Here is a 20,388-nt window from a genome sequence, read left to right on the forward strand (position 1 = left end):
TTATAAGCTTGGCAGTTATTTTATATAGCAGTTTCATTAGAATTTCTTTTAACTCTAAAAACATTTCTTGGCAGTTGTATTGAAATCAGAATAAACATGATAAATGTTGATCATCTTCAACTGACAATATATGTGCATGTATAAAATATTTGTTTTAGCTTATAATTTTACCCCATGCCATATATATACTCATGATCCTGAAACTCATCATTGTACTTAACAAGTACTTAATATTAATATTTAAAAAAACTTCTTAATACTCTTATTAATAAAGAAATAATATCATAACAAATAAATCATTTCAGGTATATTATTAGATCATATAATAAACAGATATATCTTGATGGTTGACATAAATACGTTTATACTCATGTACATTTTTACAGATTATCTATTAATTATTTTCCTGAAATTAATCTGAGCTAATATCATATGTTCATAATAAAGGATTTTCTTACTTTAATCTTTCTCATATTTGTTTGGAAACTCGACAACAAAAAGATTTTTTCCACATTTCACAAAAGTGCATACTTTCAAAATATTTTGTAAAGGAACTGCAACAATATTTTCAAATTGAGTTGTTACTTGGTGACAAGACTGTTGATTTGTATATGATAACAATGTTGTAAACGGATGTATAAGAGCCACATTCAAAATTCCACCGTCAAAATTTTCTATCTGAATAAATGTTTTTACACTCCCAAAATGTACTACATCTAGTGCATCATACTTCACAACACTCTGATTTCTTTTAAGTAAGCGCCCATAGGAAGTACCGTAAACTGCACTTGATATTTTGGTTATGAATATTTTTTTGTATTCAACTATATCAAGTTGAGGCAAGCATGTTCCTAGAAAATCACATACAGCAGTGTATTCTGAATCATCAAGTCTCATTTTAAATGTTTGCCCTAAGTGAAATATTCCCTCTTCGATACAATCTGCATTGTGAATGAAATTTGGTCTTGTCATGCTATTAAATAAGGCTTCATCTGTTGATCCTTTGTCAATATGAAGTTCCTGTAATGTTGGTAGTGCTTGCATTTTTGTAATTGCATTAATAACTTGCATTTCAATTCCAGTAGTTCCGTGAATGTTTTTAATAATATAGCCATTAAGATCTTCAAAAGCAAAACAATTATTCACAAACAATGGTCCATTAGCGCGTACACAATCAGTGATATGCAAAAGCTGATGACAATTCATTGTTAGATATCTAGAAGAATATAAATTTGGGAAATTCTCAATGAAAAGAAATAAACATCTTTCGGCATTCTTTAGATCCTTGTCGGAAACATTTTCCCTTGCTAGGTTGTAAATTCCACGAACTAATAAAGAAAAATGTAAATAATATTCATTTGGCAAGATATCATGAAGGACAGGCAAACTCCAAAGAAATAAAAAGTTCCGATACTCTGCAGACTTCCAATGGCTTAAATCATCTAAACTTCTTGGTGGTCTGGTTATATGTAAGTTTGGATGTATTGAACTTAGTCTTGTGTTTACTGATCCTTTATGTATAAACATTGAAAAATTCTCTGTTTTATGTTGCTTGTCAAACCACAAAGTAAGAAGCATTTTCATAACTCCAGCACATACCCCATGCATATAATCAATGACAAATCCATGGATAACATTGAAATGTTTCAAAAACATGAACCAGAAAGGTCCCTTGATCCCTCGAACAATAAAGTTCTTTTCATTTGTTTGGATTTTCCCAACAACTTGATTAACGTCGTCTTGTAAATTCTCCACTGTTCTTAATGGTCCCTTAGGTTCATTTTCACAATATGGGAAAATGTGAACGTGTCCTCCTTTGTTAGTGGTATAAGTTTCACCTGGTTGAAGACAAAACCAGCATCCATATTTTCCGTTAAACTGCATACTATTGCTGACTAGACATCTTGCTGGTAAATCACATACACAGTTCAGTAATGTACCCATCAAAGTAAAATTGCTCCCACAATTGTCTACGAGTTCTACCCCATCTTCTAGCTTGCAGAGTTCTTCATGCAATGGTTTTAAATAACTCCACATAAGTGGCTTCTTTGCTCCAATCCATAAACCATAATAAACAATGTTTTCTTTAAGTTTTCTTTCTGAAGGTGGTAGTTCATTTATGATCATAAAAACTGGCCACATGGACATACTTGAACTTTTAAATATTTGAACTCCATCTGTATTCATTGAAAAGGATATTGAATTGGGGTTTTTAAGAAAGCCCTTTTGAAAAACATTTTTGTAATTTGATCCATCATATATATCACGGTAGTTATTGTCAGGATTTTTTGAATAATGATCAAATCTGTAAGACCGAATTTTCTGCAAGAAAGAACTTCTTTTAGCCATAAGCTGCAACTGTGCTATGACAGAATGTTGAATGAAGTAACCAACCGATCCAAACTGAGTTAAATCTTTTTCACAGTGTTTGTTTGTACAAGTTTTAGCATCCTTTTGAGTGTGTGTTCCACAATGTGAACAAAGATAGTGAATTGTAGGGAAATTTACAAATTTCTTAAGATACTCTTTAACAGTATAGACACTTTTAATCATGTTATTTTCATCTGGCATTATCATATTCATTACTGCAATAATGTAACTGAGTGCTTCATCAGACAATTTGAATCTAATGCTTAGACTACATATCATTAGCAAAATTAGTCCTACAGATTTAGAACATCCTACATAAAGAGGAATGTTTGTATCTCTAACTTCATTTTCTGTTGGATTTGGTCTTTCTGGTATATTGGGTGTTTCATCAATTATAGTCTCTGCAATAGGATCAATGATAACAGAAGCATTTTCCTCATCAGCAAATTCAGTATCTGCCAACTGACCATCAATTGGTAGTTCATCTATCTCCTCATTTACTAGTTCATTGTATTCAAAGTTTTGTGTTCTCTGATTAATGTTAACAGTGTTTGTTATATGATCTTCACTTATGACAGAACTGTTGTCCATATCAGCATCAATGCAATCTTGATCAGCTACAACTGTATTGATATCAACACGATCAATTGTAGAACTTGTCTTTAAATTTCTCAACTAGAAAAAAAAAATGAAAATAATTTACATTTTTATTATATAATGTACATTAACATGATTAAGGTAAACATATATATATATAATCCCAAACTGAATAATTTGATTTAAAATTAATAAATATATATAATGAAAAAAAAAACACTGCTGACCAACAGCTTTATTAACAGGCACTAACCTTCACCCTAACCAAAGACAGTAGTGTAACAGTATACCATGAAAAGACAAACTATAAAAAAATAATTAAAGCCCTTTATCATTGTTTATAGCTTGCTGTTTGGTGCCAGCTAACACTCTGTTTTGAAGACCATACTTTGACCTATAATTGTTGCTTTAAATACATTGTGACTTGGATGGAGAGTTGTCTCATTAGCACTCATACCACAATTTCTCATTCATATAGTACGTACAGTACATGTACAATAAAGTCAATATGTATAAAAAATTAAGAGAAATGGAAAAATAAAATATTCATACATGAGAAGAGGTATTGTTTCTTTTATAACTTACCATAAATGTCTCATCTACATAGTTTTTTGCACTTGTTGATGATGGAACTTCATCTTCTGGTATACATGTAGGACTTGGGGAACAAGCAGATCCTATATTATCTGATTCTATTACTACAGCTATGGTATCTTCCTCATAAGAAGCTGTGTGTATATCATGGTTGTCATATTTACTACATGTTGTGACAGTTTCTTCTTGATCATTGTCTGAATGTTCATCAATTCCAGTCTAAAATGTACAAAAATATACATAAAAACATATTTGTAAATATGTAGGAACAAAAGCATAACGTCAGGTACCCAGATCGTCCACCCCATTTTATTTTGATAGTCTGTCAATGGCGAATGCAGATCAGAAATGTGACTGAAAACCAGTACTGTATGTCAGACAATCAGTGTTTACATGCTAATTAAATGTATGTGTGAAAAATACTTGAGAAGTCTATATACTTGTTCAAAAATAAAAATCAACAATAATGCAACATATATATAGAGTTTTTTTTCAATTGTCAAAAACCACCTCCAAACTGGGTGATTTGGGTACCCAGACGGTATAAATTAAATACATGTGCATGTTCAATATGTATACAGTCATGGCGTAAGTGCAAAAGTTTGTAAATCAGTGGCAGATCCAGAACTTTTTATAGAAAAGGGGGGTATTGACTGACCAAAAAGGGGAGGGGCTCCAGTCTGGCTTCACTTTCACTTCAGTGTATTAATTATCCAAATTTGCCCATGTAAAAAGGGGGCAGCCCCTTATGACAGTACTTTCTCACTACCCCTCCCCCTTTCGGCCTTTGTAAGTTTTGATCTGCCTAGGGGCGGATGCAGGAATTTTCGAAAGGGGGAGAGCTAACCCAGGGCAAAGGGGGGGGGGTGTAAAACATATGTCCCGATACAAATGCATTGATCGGCCAAAATAAAGGGGGGGTGCGAACCCCCCCCCCCCTCTCTGGATCCGCCACTGCTGCCACTGACCACATATGAACGCCATTTCTATCGGAATGCACACATCCCACAACACAATATTATTGTCTTCTTTACGAATACAATAGTGTATGTCAAAGTAAAGCAAATCTGTACAAATCAAATCGATGTCGAGAACCTCGGAAGAATAATCTTCAGTCTTCATTGACATTCATTGCCGATTGTCATATTGGTCTTGAGAATTCTTACTTATTTTACTTTCTGAATTTGTAGTGCAACATGTACTTACCTCAGTTTTACGTCTTTTATTATAAGGTCCTCTTTTTTTCTGATTCTTCGGCATTTTTACATATATATTTATCACTGTTTGTAAGTTTTATCTGAACAAACGTGAGTTCAAAATAATCACAACTTCCGGTGTCAGATTTTCCAATTCGTAAATTAATCAGGATGAATAATTATGGATTTAATTTTGCAATCAACTTTCAATTTGAGTAATTTTTTATCATTTAATTCTTTCAAAGCCGTTAAAACAAAAAAAAACATTTAATTACTTCACAAATAATCCACGGATCATACTCGTTTACCTCCGTCTAACATCGGAAATCAACATCCTCTTTGTTCTTCTTCGCCGGAAAAGGCCGAGTAATAGCAAAATTCAAATTTTGAACCCGACTGGTTTCCTGTTTTAAGTCAAAGTGTACGCTGAGCACAAACCTGATATCGATAACGTACCAGATTGCAATTGACCGCCATCATCAGATCAGAGAAAATAATATCAACACAAATAATAACGCAATAAATATGGAGTTTCTAGTTATTTATTTTGCCTTTGACAATGCATTTGAAGCAGTCAATATGTCAAAGGTAGAATGTGATAAAACAGAGGCGGAAATGGTGAAGGGAACTAAATGCCAGGTACCTTTCGAGACCGAAAGCATCAGTGAGGATGGCAAAGACACTGTGGAGACAAAACTTTATGATGGCATTATTCTCTGTTCTGGACAAGGTAAGAAAAGTGTTGAGTTATTTTCCAAAAAAAATGATAGTACACATTGGCATGAACATAAGAAATTAAAAAAAAATGGAATAATTTTGTTAGTCTTGCATTTGGCTTAATTTGGAGAAAAAGGGGAGGGGGGATGGTGTTAGGTACAAAAAAATACATTACAATATTACCAGAGTGATATAAAGTGTGTAGAAGATATATATACACATACTATTTCCAAAGACCAACTTGTGTATGTAGTTGGTGTCATCATATAGTATATTATATATATATACATGCAGACAGCTAGTGGATGCAAATGACATGTATTTTATAAATGAAAAATATTATCTTAAAATTTATGTTATATAGTCTAATAATAAGAATCCCTTGATCCTCTTAATTCATGAACCATGCACATTTATTCTTGACAGCGGCAGATCCATAGGGGAGTTCAGGGTTGGAACCCCCCTTTTTTTGGATGATCAATGCATTTGAATGGGGACATATAAATTTGTATATACATATTTCTCCTTGATTGGAACCCCCTTTTAAAATGGTTGGATCGATCCGACCCTGCTTGATATAATTAAATTTAAGAAAATATCATTTGATTTATTTATGAAAATAAAATCATAACATATTACATGATATTAATTGCAGTTAAAAAGAAAGCAGAAGAGTTGGCAAACCAATGTCAAAAGAAATTAACAGATGGTCTACCAGTTCAGACATTGTTTAAAGATTTTCAAGCCAACACCAAAAGAAATGCCTCATCCAAATTAACAGAGGCCATAAAGGAGCTACAAGATGAAGAACCATGTCCATCTGAGAAGAAGAAAGTGAAAAAGGACAAAGTCTCAACCAAGTCAACTATTAAGTCTAAGAAAGTACATGTAGCAACATCAAATGGTTCAGCAAAACCCGCCAAAAAATCAACAGATACATGTAAGGCTACAGCTGTTAAGAGTGCTCTTCATCCTGATAAGATGGCTGAAATTTCAGCAATGTTGAACATAGAACAGTCTCAAGGAAAAGAAGATCTAAATTTGGTTAAAGTTATGAGCAGTACTACTTGTACTTCAACACCTAAAAGACAGGACATATGCAGCCCAAAAAAGACAGTCACTTCTATGTATGAAGATATATCACCTGTTAAACAGACAGTTACAATTGATCCCATATCAATTGCAAGTTTAAGGCGCTCACCAAGAAAACACTGTAGTTCAGTTCTGTTTACCCACAAATTGGATGATGCAGTACAAATACATGTACCAAAAGAAAACATATCAACAATAGGCCAGTCAACTGACAAATGGGATGGTGTTTTTGTCGACTCAGTTAATAGCATCTATGACATGGACAAGAAAGAAGTGCATGAATTGCATTCGAACTTTGAGAAAGAAACTGATGAGTTTGAAAAACTTAACAATGATCATGACATGCCAACAGACAGTAGTCAAGAGCAGACTAAAAAGGAACTTATATGTAATCGTAAGTTTTTATAAAATTGTAACACCAAGTGAATGATAAAGTATTTGTTGTAGGATTTTAACACAAAATCATTTACAATGTGAGTTTTTCTAAATACTTGTTTTCTCAATGAAATTGTAAGCAACCAGATCATAGTATTTATAAGTTAAAGTTAACTACATTTACAAAATCAGTTTAATGAATAAAACATACACTAAAGTCAAAACTGAAGACAGCAACTTGTTAACTGGATCCTATAGATTTGAAAAGGTAAATACAAATGTTCATTTAATTTATACATGACCATTACATGATGTACATGTACACACAAAGTTAAATTATATAATATGGGACTTGGGTATACATGAACAACATGAAATTAGAATTTAACTGAATCAGCCTTCAATCAGGTATAAAAAACCATTTAATTGTTGTATTCATAAATTTAACATGCTTGGAACATTTTTGTACATACATGTATATATACAAATACATGTACATTTTTTTATACTTATAGTTCTTGGAATAACCAAAGAGGAAGCAGCCACAACCAGCATGGTATTGGGAAGGTTGTCAAAAATACTAGGTGGTCATGATTTTATTAGTTCAAATAATACTCCATTTAAACCACCCAGCATGCCTAGTATCTTTAACAATGATCCTGATGAAATTAATGAACCCGATGTCAGTAGCATTATCAACACAGAGAATGATTCAATAGTGGACATGAGTACAGAAGAACAAGACAATTCGCAATCTACTTGGAGCTCAAAGGACAGCTGTAATGTTAGTCAAAACAGTTCAAATGCATGTTCTGAGGCTGAATCTTCAAACTCTAGGATTAGAGGATCCAAACCCGATGACAAGGTATATATATAATACATACAATTTTTAAGAATAATATGGCATGGGCTTTCAAGCATGTGAATGAAATGATTTCAAAAGTTGTTTAGTGCTCAATAACAGTCACATTTTACTTGTCAGACATGTACATGCAAGTTTGTAATTCAACATACATACATTGTTCCAGTAATCCTCATGACTAGGCTAACAGTGTATATGTTTTTTCAGTTTAAAAACGCAGTACAAACAAGAACCAACGTACATTTTGTATACTGATTTTAATTATCAATAATACATATATGTTAAAATTTAAATGCATGTGCACTTATAGTTTAATTTAGCAAAGACGAGAACTTAAATGGATGCCTAAAAAGATAAATGCATAATTTAAACCCCTGTCTTGATTTGTATGATTAACTAAAATCTTATTGATTCCATAAATGCATACCATTTGATTTAATATTTACACTGTTTTGCATGATACTGTACATGTTGATCAACACCTTCAAATACTAATATACTGTATGATTTGTAATTTAATTTGCTATGCTGTTTTTCCTAAAAATAGTTTTCTTTTTTTGCATGTTAATTCAGTTAATTGAAAAGATCAACATCAACCTGGGCATTTTCCTCTATCAGTGGTAAGTAAATTAAAGGGATTTTTTTTTTCAGTGAGTTTGGATAAAACAAGATGATTTATTAATTATCTTCATTACTGAAGTGTATGTGTTCCAAAAATCTTTCATCTACTTTTATATGTGTTCGAATGATAAATGAGAAAAGCTTATTCACGTCAACCATGAGACATTACAAGTGTCCAGCAGGTGGGCAGTTTAAATTTAAATGTCTCCCTTGACAGAAATTTTTTCAAACTCAACTGAATTGTCTTTCTAAAGTATTTATACATGACGTGTGTGAGTTATAATAAATTGTTTTCTGGAACAGACCTACTTAAGAAGTTCCTTTTCTGCATAAATAATGTAATACAAACTACCCATTGTACATTAGGTCTAATGTTATTATACACACTGCTGTCTGCATGCATTCAGCTATGTTGTTATAAATGTAATTTATATGTACATTTTGTTGTATAATTATTATAGACAGTCTTTCTGTGCATACATGATATAGCTGCAAAAAAATGTATTTAAAATTGTAAAAAGTATCTAAAAAATTATTAATATAGTACACATTCATGTACATGAATTCACAATTTGTTTTATTCTTTCAGCAGCTGACTGTTCTTATAAAAGACTCCTTGGACCCTAACAAGTTCAAGGATGTTCTAGTAGTAAAAACTGAGGAAAGACATGCACGTTTGCAGGCCAAATCTTCAAAGAGACCAGCCATAGCCTTATTGAATGCTATATTGACATGTGTTTTCACCAAAGCAGAATTAGCTGTTTCTTCTGGACTAGGCATCAGAAAGATGAAAGGAGAAGTAGCTAGTTGCCCGTTGGATGGTACAAAAATTGAAGCAATACGAGGTAATTTAAATATAAGCATTCTGTTCTTTTATACATACATGTAATATCATGTACAATGTACTGTAATTTTGCAATGTTTTTTACATGTATATATGTATAAATAAAATTGAAAATAATGCATACATGTTGTTTTATAAGCTAGATTATACAAAAAACCATTATTTTCAGTATTAAACATACAGTATACAACTGATATACACGTACATGATATATATACAAGTCTAAATCAAAACAACAATTTATATATATAAATAAAAACATAATTAGAATAATGAATGGAATGGGGGTCGGGGAATATGATGATGAAAGCTTACATCAAATCATATAGTCACACTTTAATAAAATGATTTATTTCCCTAAGTCATCATGTTTTTGTTCTGGGTATATATAAAATGATGTTTTCTTATTAATGCATGCATGTACATGTTAAAATGATGATCATGATCATTGCGAAACCAAATGCTTAAGTAAAAAATACTTTTTATTTGCAGAGTATATCATGTACCATTGTACGCGTGAGGGATGGCAGCTGCCTTCTAAAGTTGAATTTAATACAACAATAACCAACAAAGTTACAAACTGCAGAAGGAAACTGTTAACTCATCCAGTGCTCAAGAAAAAATCTTGTTGAATTACAATTAATGTACATTTGGATATGGACATACACAACAATCAACTGGATTATTTGCGTCATAATTTTTCTTTACATAAATTTATACATGTGTTGAGTGAACATGGCTTTTATATACACATGTATTTATAAGATGGAAATTTTTTAGTGTTGTCTTAATAATAGTGTGATAGAATTATGAATTCTAGCTAAGCTATCCATTCTCTTTTAAAAAAGTGGCAGGATTCTATTAAGTGTGTGTATAAAAGTGAAAGATGGGTCCTTGTACTATTTAGCAAAGAACACAATAACATTTAGATATTTGCATACATGTACATGAATGTGCATTAGTGGCACACAATATATATTGAAAGTAAATACAATGTATATTTGTATATATGGGATATAGTTTATATGGAAAATGTGTTTATTGAGAAGTATAAGTTTAATTCTTATTGAGGTAAGTTGCTGTATTGCCATGAATATTACTTTATCAAGTTTCCTGCCAGCTAGCTATCTGACTATAAAACCCTATTTTGAATACATGTATATAAAAATGTAGGTTGTTAAACATGCATGGTGACTGGACACATCCCCCCTTAGAATAAAGATCTGATGAAAATACTTTTTTTATATTGAAAGACCATTTTTAATTACATATATAATGGTATATACATTTGTGTACTTTGTCAAACTGCTATACATATATATTTAACATGTTCAATGTAACTATTAATTCAATGAGCTAAATCTTTTTCATTAAAACAAAACATTTGGTACTTATAAATCCTCAGTGCCCCTTAATTCATGCTAATTTACTGGTGTAAATAATATTTTTTTAAATGATTTTAATGATCACTTAATTTCATGTAAATGTACTGTATGTTCTTTATATGATGTGTTTTGATATTTTGAATTATTAGCTGATCAGTTCATATATCATGAAAATTATGCTTAAATTACATTTCTAATAATTTGATTACCAGTACGTATCATGATATTCAATGTTAAGCTATGAGCTACATACATATATAGCTAGAAAATTGATTTCCATTTCTTGAAATTACATATATATTGCATGCATTTTATTCTGACATCAATATTTGTTATCATATTGAAAAGCTAAACATATTATTTAAGTTACATGTACTTCAGGATTGTTAATTAATAAAAATAAATTTGTTCTGATGTTTATTATATTTTATTGCTTTAATAGTTACTAAGTGCTCGTCACTTTGGTCATTTACATGTAGCAGTATAAGCAGTACCTTTATGAATATGCATAATTCATGACCATATAAGTATTCTCCTTAGCAGTTGCATCCCAGTTTTCCATGCATATTAATTATCTGGTAGCAGTTAATTATGAATATTCATGAAATGAAAGCAGTTTTTAGTACTAAATTTAAATATTTCGTGAAAAAAACTGCCAAGGAACTGCCTAAAGCAGCTAAGGAACTGCCTAAAGCAGCTAAGGAACTGTGAAGGTTAAGGAAAACTGCTAATTTTTGTATATGAAGTAACTGGTTAATTTTGGAAGGTTAAGAACTGCCAAGCATTAAAAACTGCTTAATTTGTGAACTGTGAAGGCTAATGAACTGCCAAGAAACTGCCTTTCACTTTGACTTGGGATATCTACAGTTAAAACATCCTGTTACAAGTAAACAAATAGCGTTCATGTGGATGAGATGAAATCTAATAATTTACATAAATAAAAGGGTCATATTTACGATAGTGATTGTTTTACAATCATAATTTACAAATTAAATGATTCAGATGCCTAATCATGTGTAAAAATCGGTGTCAGGAATCATTAGTTGTTTTGAAATTGTAATACACGAAATGAATGCTGCATACGGAGACTCAATGCCAAGGGTCGGCCCCTTAAGTCTTCAGAAGACTTGACGTCTTCTTCCACTAAAAATGACAATTGTAGGATACGTTTCTGTAAAATATGATAAAATCATGTTTTTAAATAAATGAATAATACCAAATAGATACACCAAAATTTAAAGCACATTTACAGGAGGGATATACACAATCATTGCTAAACTATACATTTCATACTCTATGCATTTCAGAGGCTCAGATTCAGAGTTCAGATTAAGGGGGGGGGGGGGCCAGGGCCCCCCCTTTTTGGGAAAAAATTTGGTTGCTTATATAGGGACTCACTGAAGCGCGACTGGAGCGGGCCCCCTCTTATGTCAGTCAGTGGGCCCCCACTTATGGAAATTCCTGGATCCGCCACTGCATTTATAAATAAATATTGGTTTAAAAAACGAAATATTAATGTGTATGACAGTATGACTATCATGCTTATTCCAAATTGATGGTAAATTCCATGTCAACATTGTATTTTGGGAATTCCCAGGTAAATGCCAAGTCTAAATACAGCTGCTTCATGTATACTATAGCTGTCTGTAAATATATTCTTCCAATCAAGGCAAACCCAGCTGAGTACGGTGTATAAAAATACACTGAATATCCTCCACCAGTATTTACATGCGTACAGTAAATCCGTTAAAGAGTAAACCCTCCTATCCCCCCTCATTAAATGCACCAAGAATTTCAGGGCTGTAATGTAGGTCATTGATACACACCAAAATTGTACAAAAAACTTATGTCATGTTTCTGTATACCAAATTATCATGAAATTGAGCTGTTTTCCCTTCAACATATACATGTAGAAATAATGTACATCGTTTTCATTAAGATACCAGATACGACTAAACATGTAAACAACCCCTGAACTACAATGTTCTGTTCTGTTCTGTACAGGTATTCACCTCCGTTTAATCGTGTGGGATTGTGCAGCACGTGTCATCATGACATGTGTCCCTTCGCGGCCTTCAGTTTAGATTATATCGACTAGAGAAGAGACTAAATGCGTACAAACCTGATGTCAAATGAAGATATACGGAATTTAAATAACGTTGGTCCTTTAAATATACGAAACACAAACACATATGACAATTGTTCACATAAAATAGATAGTAAAATTTTCCAAATGAACGTCCATTAAAATTAAGTCTCTGATGAATAATTCCCGCGCAAATGTCATGGAATAGACCAAAACGAATTTTCTGTGTGTGTTGTCATTAAAACATTCGGGTCAATAAACTCAGTTAGATTAAATATATAAATATGTTAACTATATTTATATTGGTTTTTCAGAAAAGTGACTTTACCAGATTTTTTTTTGTGGCAAACAACGGTAAATAGCCTATATCATCTTGACATGACATATGAAAACCCCTTAAGCATAATGGTGTGTGTATGGAATAGTCCATGGAATTGTCCAAACCGATACCGGGGAAATACGTAGAATAATATTGCTGTGTCTATTGTGGACACAGCAATAAAATCAGATTTAAAATCCTTATGAGCCCGTAGTAAAGTAAAAAAACTGTAAAAAGCCTTATTTAATAAAATTTGCTCGATTAACCTTGAAGTGAAGACTAATAAAAATTTGCGTGTATAGTGAACCCCCTAAATAAAATAATACTGTGTTCTAGACCACTTCCCCTTTCGGTGATCTACAGAAATGATTTTTTACTATATAGTATGTTAATAATAAATATTGAAGTCGATCTCATACATCTAGAAACAGGCTCAACATTATTTCTATACATGTATTAACAAATTCCAAAATATGGACAAACCTACATTAAATATTCTACTTCAATTAGTGGAGGAGATCAAATTAAAAAGATGCAATGGTTAAATACTCCAATGGCAGTCTTTTCTGCTAAAATCTCATGTGTAGAATGTGATATACCATTTTTGGGTCTATAAATTGTCCTTTATATTAAGGTCATTTTGACACAGTTAAATATAAAGAAAATGTAAACTATGATCTGGAAATTGAGTTCTTTTTCGCAAAATAAACCCACTAAAACTGAACTTTAAAAGCAAAAGACTCCTAAATGGCTGATAGATATTGCTATATTCAAAGAATAGTCCATGATTATACATGTTATTAAAGAATTCATGAAATTTACACTGATTCTGTCAGTTGAATGGACTAGAATGAGATATGTTATATAAACATAAAGGTTTTTTCCGACAACTGTGGTGTAAATCAGTTGTATTTTGTGGTTGACATATTTATGTATATACATGTATGTAGATCATTGGCTTTTCACCGCATTGATATTTTACATCGATTATTTATTTATTGTTCTATTGTTAGTATTTTTCAGCTTCCTAAAACAGTTTTTACACAACATGAGCGCAAGTTTGATAGGGTGTCCTCACACATTTTGACGTGGCTGCAAAAATTTTGGTTGACATGTGTCCTCTTCTCATCGGTTATTGTGCTATGAGGAATGCATTCTGGCGTCACAATTTCATTTGAATAGGCGTGCAAAGTACAAATTCAAATGACATACGATAACATATGATCTGACCATATACATGTACATGTATGAGGGTTGTAATAGGGGTACCTGATTGAAGTATTCTTGACAAAATGAAGATTAAACAGTAATTTTTAGACATGATGATAAAATGTACACTTTTTTCAGACGATAAAAAAATAAACTGAATTTGACAAATCACGCTATTTGTTTTCCAAAAATAACAGTAATGATAATTATTTGAGACATCTGGCAAATCACCTCAAGGATATTTTGACTAATCACAGTTAAATTTTAACCAACTTGAGGCTAACAGTAGCTGAAAATGACTGTGTGACGCCTGACAGTAAAGGCCATTAACACCCTCGTGTATGTACATGTTATCAGCTTATCTACATATAAGCCAGTGAGCAGCAATAAACTTAATGGCGAGTGAGTGCAGCTAATGAGCTAATGTGAATCAAATTGTGTCCTCAGTGGGGGAAATTTTAAGGATCTATACGAAGAAAACCTGATCATCTGTTCATCGTTCTGTTACTATCTTTTTCACCTCCATAACTTGGCCTATGACATTTTTTGCAGACGAAAGCAAGCTTGATAACTTCTCCTCACACACATGTATAGATTATCAGCTTACAATGTATTTACACATGAATATCATTTAATATTTGCCAGTGAACCCTAATGAAATTTTTTAGCTAGGAGCCCAGCTAATGAGCTAAAATGAATCAAACTGTGTGCTCAGTCAGAGTTGGTTATATTTTAAGGTATCTTTATAAAGAAAACCTGCAAATCTCAGTGGTGGATCCAGAACTTTCCTTAAAGGGGTGGGGGACTCTGACTGAAAAGAGGGTTGGCCACTCCAGTCATGTTTCGATGATTTCCTATATAATCAACAAAATTTTTCCCACCCCTGGGTCTGTCTATGCATCTGTTTATCGTTCTGCGAAATAGTACTAATACTGGCTTTTCCCCCCTCCCTTACTTGGCCCTAGACATTTGCTCATATGTTTATCTTTCTATCACTGCCAATTTTTAGACAAGAGATTGCATGCGTACAAACCTGACCTAAAAACCCATGTTCTATTGACCCTTTAGGGATCCGGGATGTCTTTTTTTTTAATTTCGGGATGTCGGGATTTGATATTTTTTAAATTCAGGACTTCATTCATGTTTTTAATTTCCGTTTTCGGGATCAGGACCACTCCGATCCCACTCTTAAATAATGACTATTTAGACATACCTTCTAATACTATATAAAAATCACAACTCAGAACAGGAACAATGACACTATGTCTAATTTACTTCGACTACTGATCAGCTGATATGCAAAGCTAAAAACAGACACATAAATAACATAAAATATTGATAAAACAGTTAAAAAGTTATCAAAGGTAGTAAAAGCGTTGCTGAGTTAGTGAACAAAGCATTTTTCTCATTAACTTGAAAATCCAACTATTAGAATGGATAAAACCCGAATTTTAAGACATAAATTATAAAATATCTGATAAAAAGCGGTACTGAGCGTGCATGTTACGCTAGAAACATATTCAAAGAATAAAGTTTTATAACTTCCTAATGTCATATCCAAAATTTATCAAAACCTAAACGGGAGTTATCTTGCTGTGGATTCCTATATTTTTCGTGGATGTCAATTGATTTTGTGGTTTTAACAATCCAGACAGACAAATGGCAATAAGGTGTTTAGGAAAACATGTCCTTAAATCTCCTTCATATAAGACAAAAATACATGGGATCTCATACTGAATGGTCAAATGTGTTCAATATGAAAATTGCAGTTCAGATGGTAAAATCACAAATCAGCCGTTACTGTAAATGGACTAAAAGTATGACTATTGAGCAAATTTATAGGGAAATGACGGGGAAGGGGCCAAAATAGTGTTCAAGGGGAGCAAATGCTGTTTAAATTATTATGCGGGTTTTAAATATAGAGGGAAAGTTGAGTCATGTTTTTAGACTAAAGTTAAATAATGACTTATGAAGACTTACCTTCTATTTCTATAAAAAAAAAAAACCACACACACAACTCAGAACTATGTCTAATTCACTTTCACTACTAATATGCAAACCTAAAATCAAAAAGAAATATATCATACAATAGTGATTGAAAGATTCATAACACTTTGAAAGGATAATTCAGACACGTGTTACTCAGGGAGCATGTTTGTTTACAAATAATAATGTCACGTGATCGCGCAATGACCTCGCATGTTGCATCGCCCTTACAATTCACTAATACATAACCATTTTCATGCAAACATGCAACGTGAATGTGATTGGTTATCAAATCATACAGAAATAATGTATGTACATGTACAGTTTAAGAAGAAATTAGTTCATCAAATAGATGCGATTTTCACTTTTGACACGGGTTGACATTTCTGTCATCGGAGATAATATTGAGATAAATGTAATAAAACGGACCGTCAAAAAGGTCTAGAGAAGCACATCAGTAGAACCTTAACATTAATGAGTAATACTTACCAAAATTTCTCTAATTAATAAACTATATAACTGAAATTTCACAAAGATAACGGTAAATATTTGTTTGTTGATGGTGATGATGCTGGTTAAATTGGCGCGAAATAATATTCTTACTCCTATTGCTTTACGTAAAAAATATGTATAGAATTGAATTTGACTAAAGTTCAGCATAAAAAAACGTGAATATGCAAAAGCCTGGTAATATATTAATGATAAAGTGTGTATAAATTTTCGTAAACGAAGTTACCCGTATACTTCACTAAGAATTATATTTGAGCGCAAGGAGATCTTTAATTGTGAATCGGTTTATAACCCCCAGTTGAACTCATGGTCAAAGTTCAACATGTTAATATTAACGGAATTTTTTGCGTTGCTTTTAAATCATTGAGGCCATCTATTTTTATTGCGGGTTCCACATATTTAAATCGGAATTATAGAAAAAATGGAATGTTGTTAGCAGAATCAAAACAGAAATGATGAACACTGCAACATTTTCAGCAAAATATAAATAGGATGGAGGATCTGTGTATTCACATTATTTGTAAAACTCTCCTTATTCCTGTGAAGCGTGTGCTTTACATCGAGGCTTGCTATGCTTATCATCGACGCCACAGTACTTCAACCAATCAGACAATGTTTATTTGGGGCATTCAACCTATTTTAACTCAGATTTTGGAATATTTTAATCGAAATTATAGAAAAATGGAATGTTGTTGGTACATATAAAATAGAAAATGATGAATACTTTTAGCTAAAGATAATTTGGATGGGGGTTCTGTGTATTCACATTATTTGCACAACTCTCCTTACTGATGCCATATTTTGGAATTTCCGTGACCTAAATGGTTCGCGAAAATTAATATTTTTATATATAGTATAGTAACCAGGCCATTAGTTTTCTTGTTTGAATTATTTTACATTTGTTATATTGTGCTGTTACATAATTATCCCATGTAAGGTTGGGGATGGGCGCCCGCAAACATATTTAATCCCGCCACATTCTGTATGTGCCTGTCTCAAGTCAGAAGTCCGTTATTCAATTGTTGTCGTTTGTTACTGTATATCATATTTGTTTTTCTTTTATTGTTTTGTACATAAATCAGGCCGCTAGTTTTCTTGTTTTAATCGTTTTTGTCATTTCGGGGCTTTTTACAGCTTGATATGCGGTATAGGTTTTACTTATTGTTGAAAGCTGTACGTTGACATATAGTTTCTTACTTCTATGTCATTTGGTGTCTTGTGGAGAGTTGCCTTATTGACAATCATACCACATCTTCTTGCTATTATATTATAAATGCAAGTGTCCCATTGGCAATCATTCCACATCTTCTTACTTTTATTTTATACATGTAGTTGTCTCATTGTCAATCATACCACATCTTCTCACTATTATGTTATACATGTAAGTGTCTCATTGGCAATCCTATACCACATCTTCTTGCTATTATATTATACATGTAAGTGTCTCATTGGCAATCATACCACATCTTTTGCTATTATATTATACATGTAAGTGTCTCATTGTCAATCATACCACATCTTCTTACTTTTATATTATACATGAAGTTGTCTCCTTATTTTTCTATTATACACGTATAAATGTTTTGGTTGCCATGTCGCCCATTTAAGAATTTAAAAGACCTAACTTACAACATTGAAATTATGACGAGATGATGTTAAATAGCTAGTTGGTTACATTTTGACATGCTCCAAGGGTGACTTGGGTATAGAAATATGATCACTTTTGACATCATCTCACCTCAGGAGTCCGTTTTGCAGTGCGGGGTGTATAAATTCGCAGCCAATTCCGGTCAAAATGGAAACCTTTAATCCGATGCGTAGTAAAAAGAGAGTGTAACTATGTTAAGGAACCTCGAAACAACTCTGATTTATTCAGTCGTTTCTATAAATTAATTTTGACCACTAAATGTCTTTTTTATCGTTTGATTGCTGTTCAGGACAAAACAGTTTGAAGTGTTAGCTGATTTTATCGTCATGCCAGCAGCACAGTCTCTCGGTTACAGAAGAAATAAAACATGAGGTTCAAAGTATATTAATAGAGTAAGATTATTTTGCACGTTCCACAAGATTCTGTCACGCGGTTTATGATCAGTTTCGGTTAAAAATAAGAATTGCGATGTCTGAAAGACGAGCGCAGGAACTCACATAGAAACGTACGGACGAATTAATGGTCTTCTCCTATCACTTTATACCATCCCATCAGAAATCAGAAAGGAAGATAACGAATGGAAGAAAGGGGAAACAGCAGAGTGCTAATAATATAAAAATTAGGAGATGTGTTACTTGTATGATTTTCAACGAGAAAACAATCCACCAAAGTTCAAATAAAGTGGATGTAGGCAATTATAGGCAACTGTACGGCCTTCAACAATGAGAAAAAAAAACAAATGACCACATTAACAAAAACAATTTACGAAAAACAAATATGACAGACATGAACCAACGACAACCACTAAACTACAAGATCCTGACTTGGAAAAGGCACATAAAGAGTGTGGCGGGGTGGGTTAAACATATTTGTGAGCGCTCAACCCTCCCCTAACCTGGGACAGTGGTGTAACAGCACAACATAAGAACAAACTATAAAAATCAATTGAAAAGGGCTTAACTCAGCAGATACAAAGCAGAAAAACATCAAACCAAAACACAGACCGGATGTGGTAGGGTATTTATCCATCCCTCATCACTAACCACAAAAAAAGACACCAAGTACATATCTGAGAGTACTCACAGTTACTGAGTGACAGCTATTTCAAAGCCATGCAATAGCAACTAATAGAAAAAGCATCTATCTTAGTCTAAAATATCTTGTCCTTGAACAAAAAAATACATTGTCAGCATCGCCTTTGCCTCGCTTGACAGTGTTTTTCTCGGGGTAACAATATACTCTTAGACTATTAACCTATCATATGATATTGATCGGCTTTTCATGGTTGATAATGTTTTCTCGGAGTAACAATCTACTATATTACCCTTTCATATGTTATTGTGCTACATTATGTTGATATACAAGTGTCTCAGTATTATGATGGTCGCTTTTCGTTTTGTGGGTTTTTTTTTTTTAAGTGTTATATATGAAATGACTTCTAGTTTGTCTATCTCAATCATAATTTAGTTAAGATTGATCCAGTATGAATCAAGAAAATGTAGGATATACGTTGAAAGACAGCAACCTAGCTATATAAAAAGGCAAAAGACATCTAGAGTTGAATATACCGAGTCTTCAACAATACCCAAGTGTCTTTACTATATGTCAAAACTACAGAATCTATACTTTGTTGTTTCAACACCAGTATAAAAATGTCCAATGTTGATCAAATACAACTGAATGTTTTCCAAATATTAATCTCATTCTATAGTTATCCCATTTTGATTTATCTGTCTAAAATTGAATATTTTTTAAAAGATTTTTAATCTCTTAGAATGCACCGTGAACATTGAATGAATATAATAACAAATGTAAAGGACTTTTCTGAGTTGTTTTGAGGTAGCTGTCTTTTTAGTCCTATAACTTCTCTAGATTTTCTCTACCGCTATGAAAATAACTAATGTGCATTGGTAACACGATTCGCTTCTTTAATTTATATACTCCTGTTTGGTGCAATAATTGGTATGAATAAAACGA

General features: G+C 32.5%; 2 protein-coding genes across 4 annotated transcripts; one reads left to right on the plus strand and one right to left on the minus strand.

Annotated features, from left to right (window-relative positions):
- Nucleotides 1-295: 295 nt before the first annotated feature.
- LOC134691405 (uncharacterized) lies at nucleotides 296-4,907 on the minus strand. The gene is made up of 3 exons (XM_063551933.1): nucleotides 4,768-4,907; nucleotides 3,553-3,780; nucleotides 296-3,045 (listed from the first exon to the last, which is right to left on the minus strand). The coding sequence occupies exons 1-3, from the start codon at nucleotides 4,819-4,821 to the stop codon at nucleotides 460-462; spliced, it is 2,868 nt and encodes a 955-aa protein (XP_063408003.1). The 5' UTR covers nucleotides 4,822-4,907; the 3' UTR covers nucleotides 296-459.
- Nucleotides 4,908-5,234: 327 nt separating this feature from the next.
- On the plus strand, nucleotides 5,235-11,062 carry LOC134691406 (uncharacterized). Of its 3 annotated transcripts, none has more exons than XM_063551935.1 (5): nucleotides 5,235-5,487; nucleotides 6,130-6,960; nucleotides 7,457-7,806; nucleotides 9,014-9,269; nucleotides 9,761-11,062. In XM_063551935.1, the coding sequence occupies exons 1-5, from the start codon at nucleotides 5,283-5,285 to the stop codon at nucleotides 9,898-9,900; spliced, it is 1,782 nt and encodes a 593-aa protein (XP_063408005.1). In that variant the 5' UTR covers nucleotides 5,235-5,282; the 3' UTR covers nucleotides 9,901-11,062. The 3 variants fall into 3 exon arrangements, with proteins under 3 accessions (XP_063408005.1, XP_063408006.1, XP_063408007.1); XM_063551936.1 differs by lacking the exon at nucleotides 9,761-11,062 and adding an exon at nucleotides 8,377-8,423 and having other exon boundaries at nucleotides 9,014-9,241; XM_063551937.1 differs by lacking the exon at nucleotides 9,761-11,062 and adding an exon at nucleotides 8,377-8,423 and having other exon boundaries at nucleotides 9,017-9,150.
- Nucleotides 11,063-20,388: the final 9,326 nt, after the last annotated feature.

Source organism: Mytilus trossulus, chromosome 11, assembly GCF_036588685.1.
Source record: "Mytilus trossulus isolate FHL-02 chromosome 11, PNRI_Mtr1.1.1.hap1, whole genome shotgun sequence".
Taxonomy (NCBI): Eukaryota; Metazoa; Mollusca; class Bivalvia; order Mytilida; family Mytilidae; genus Mytilus; species Mytilus trossulus.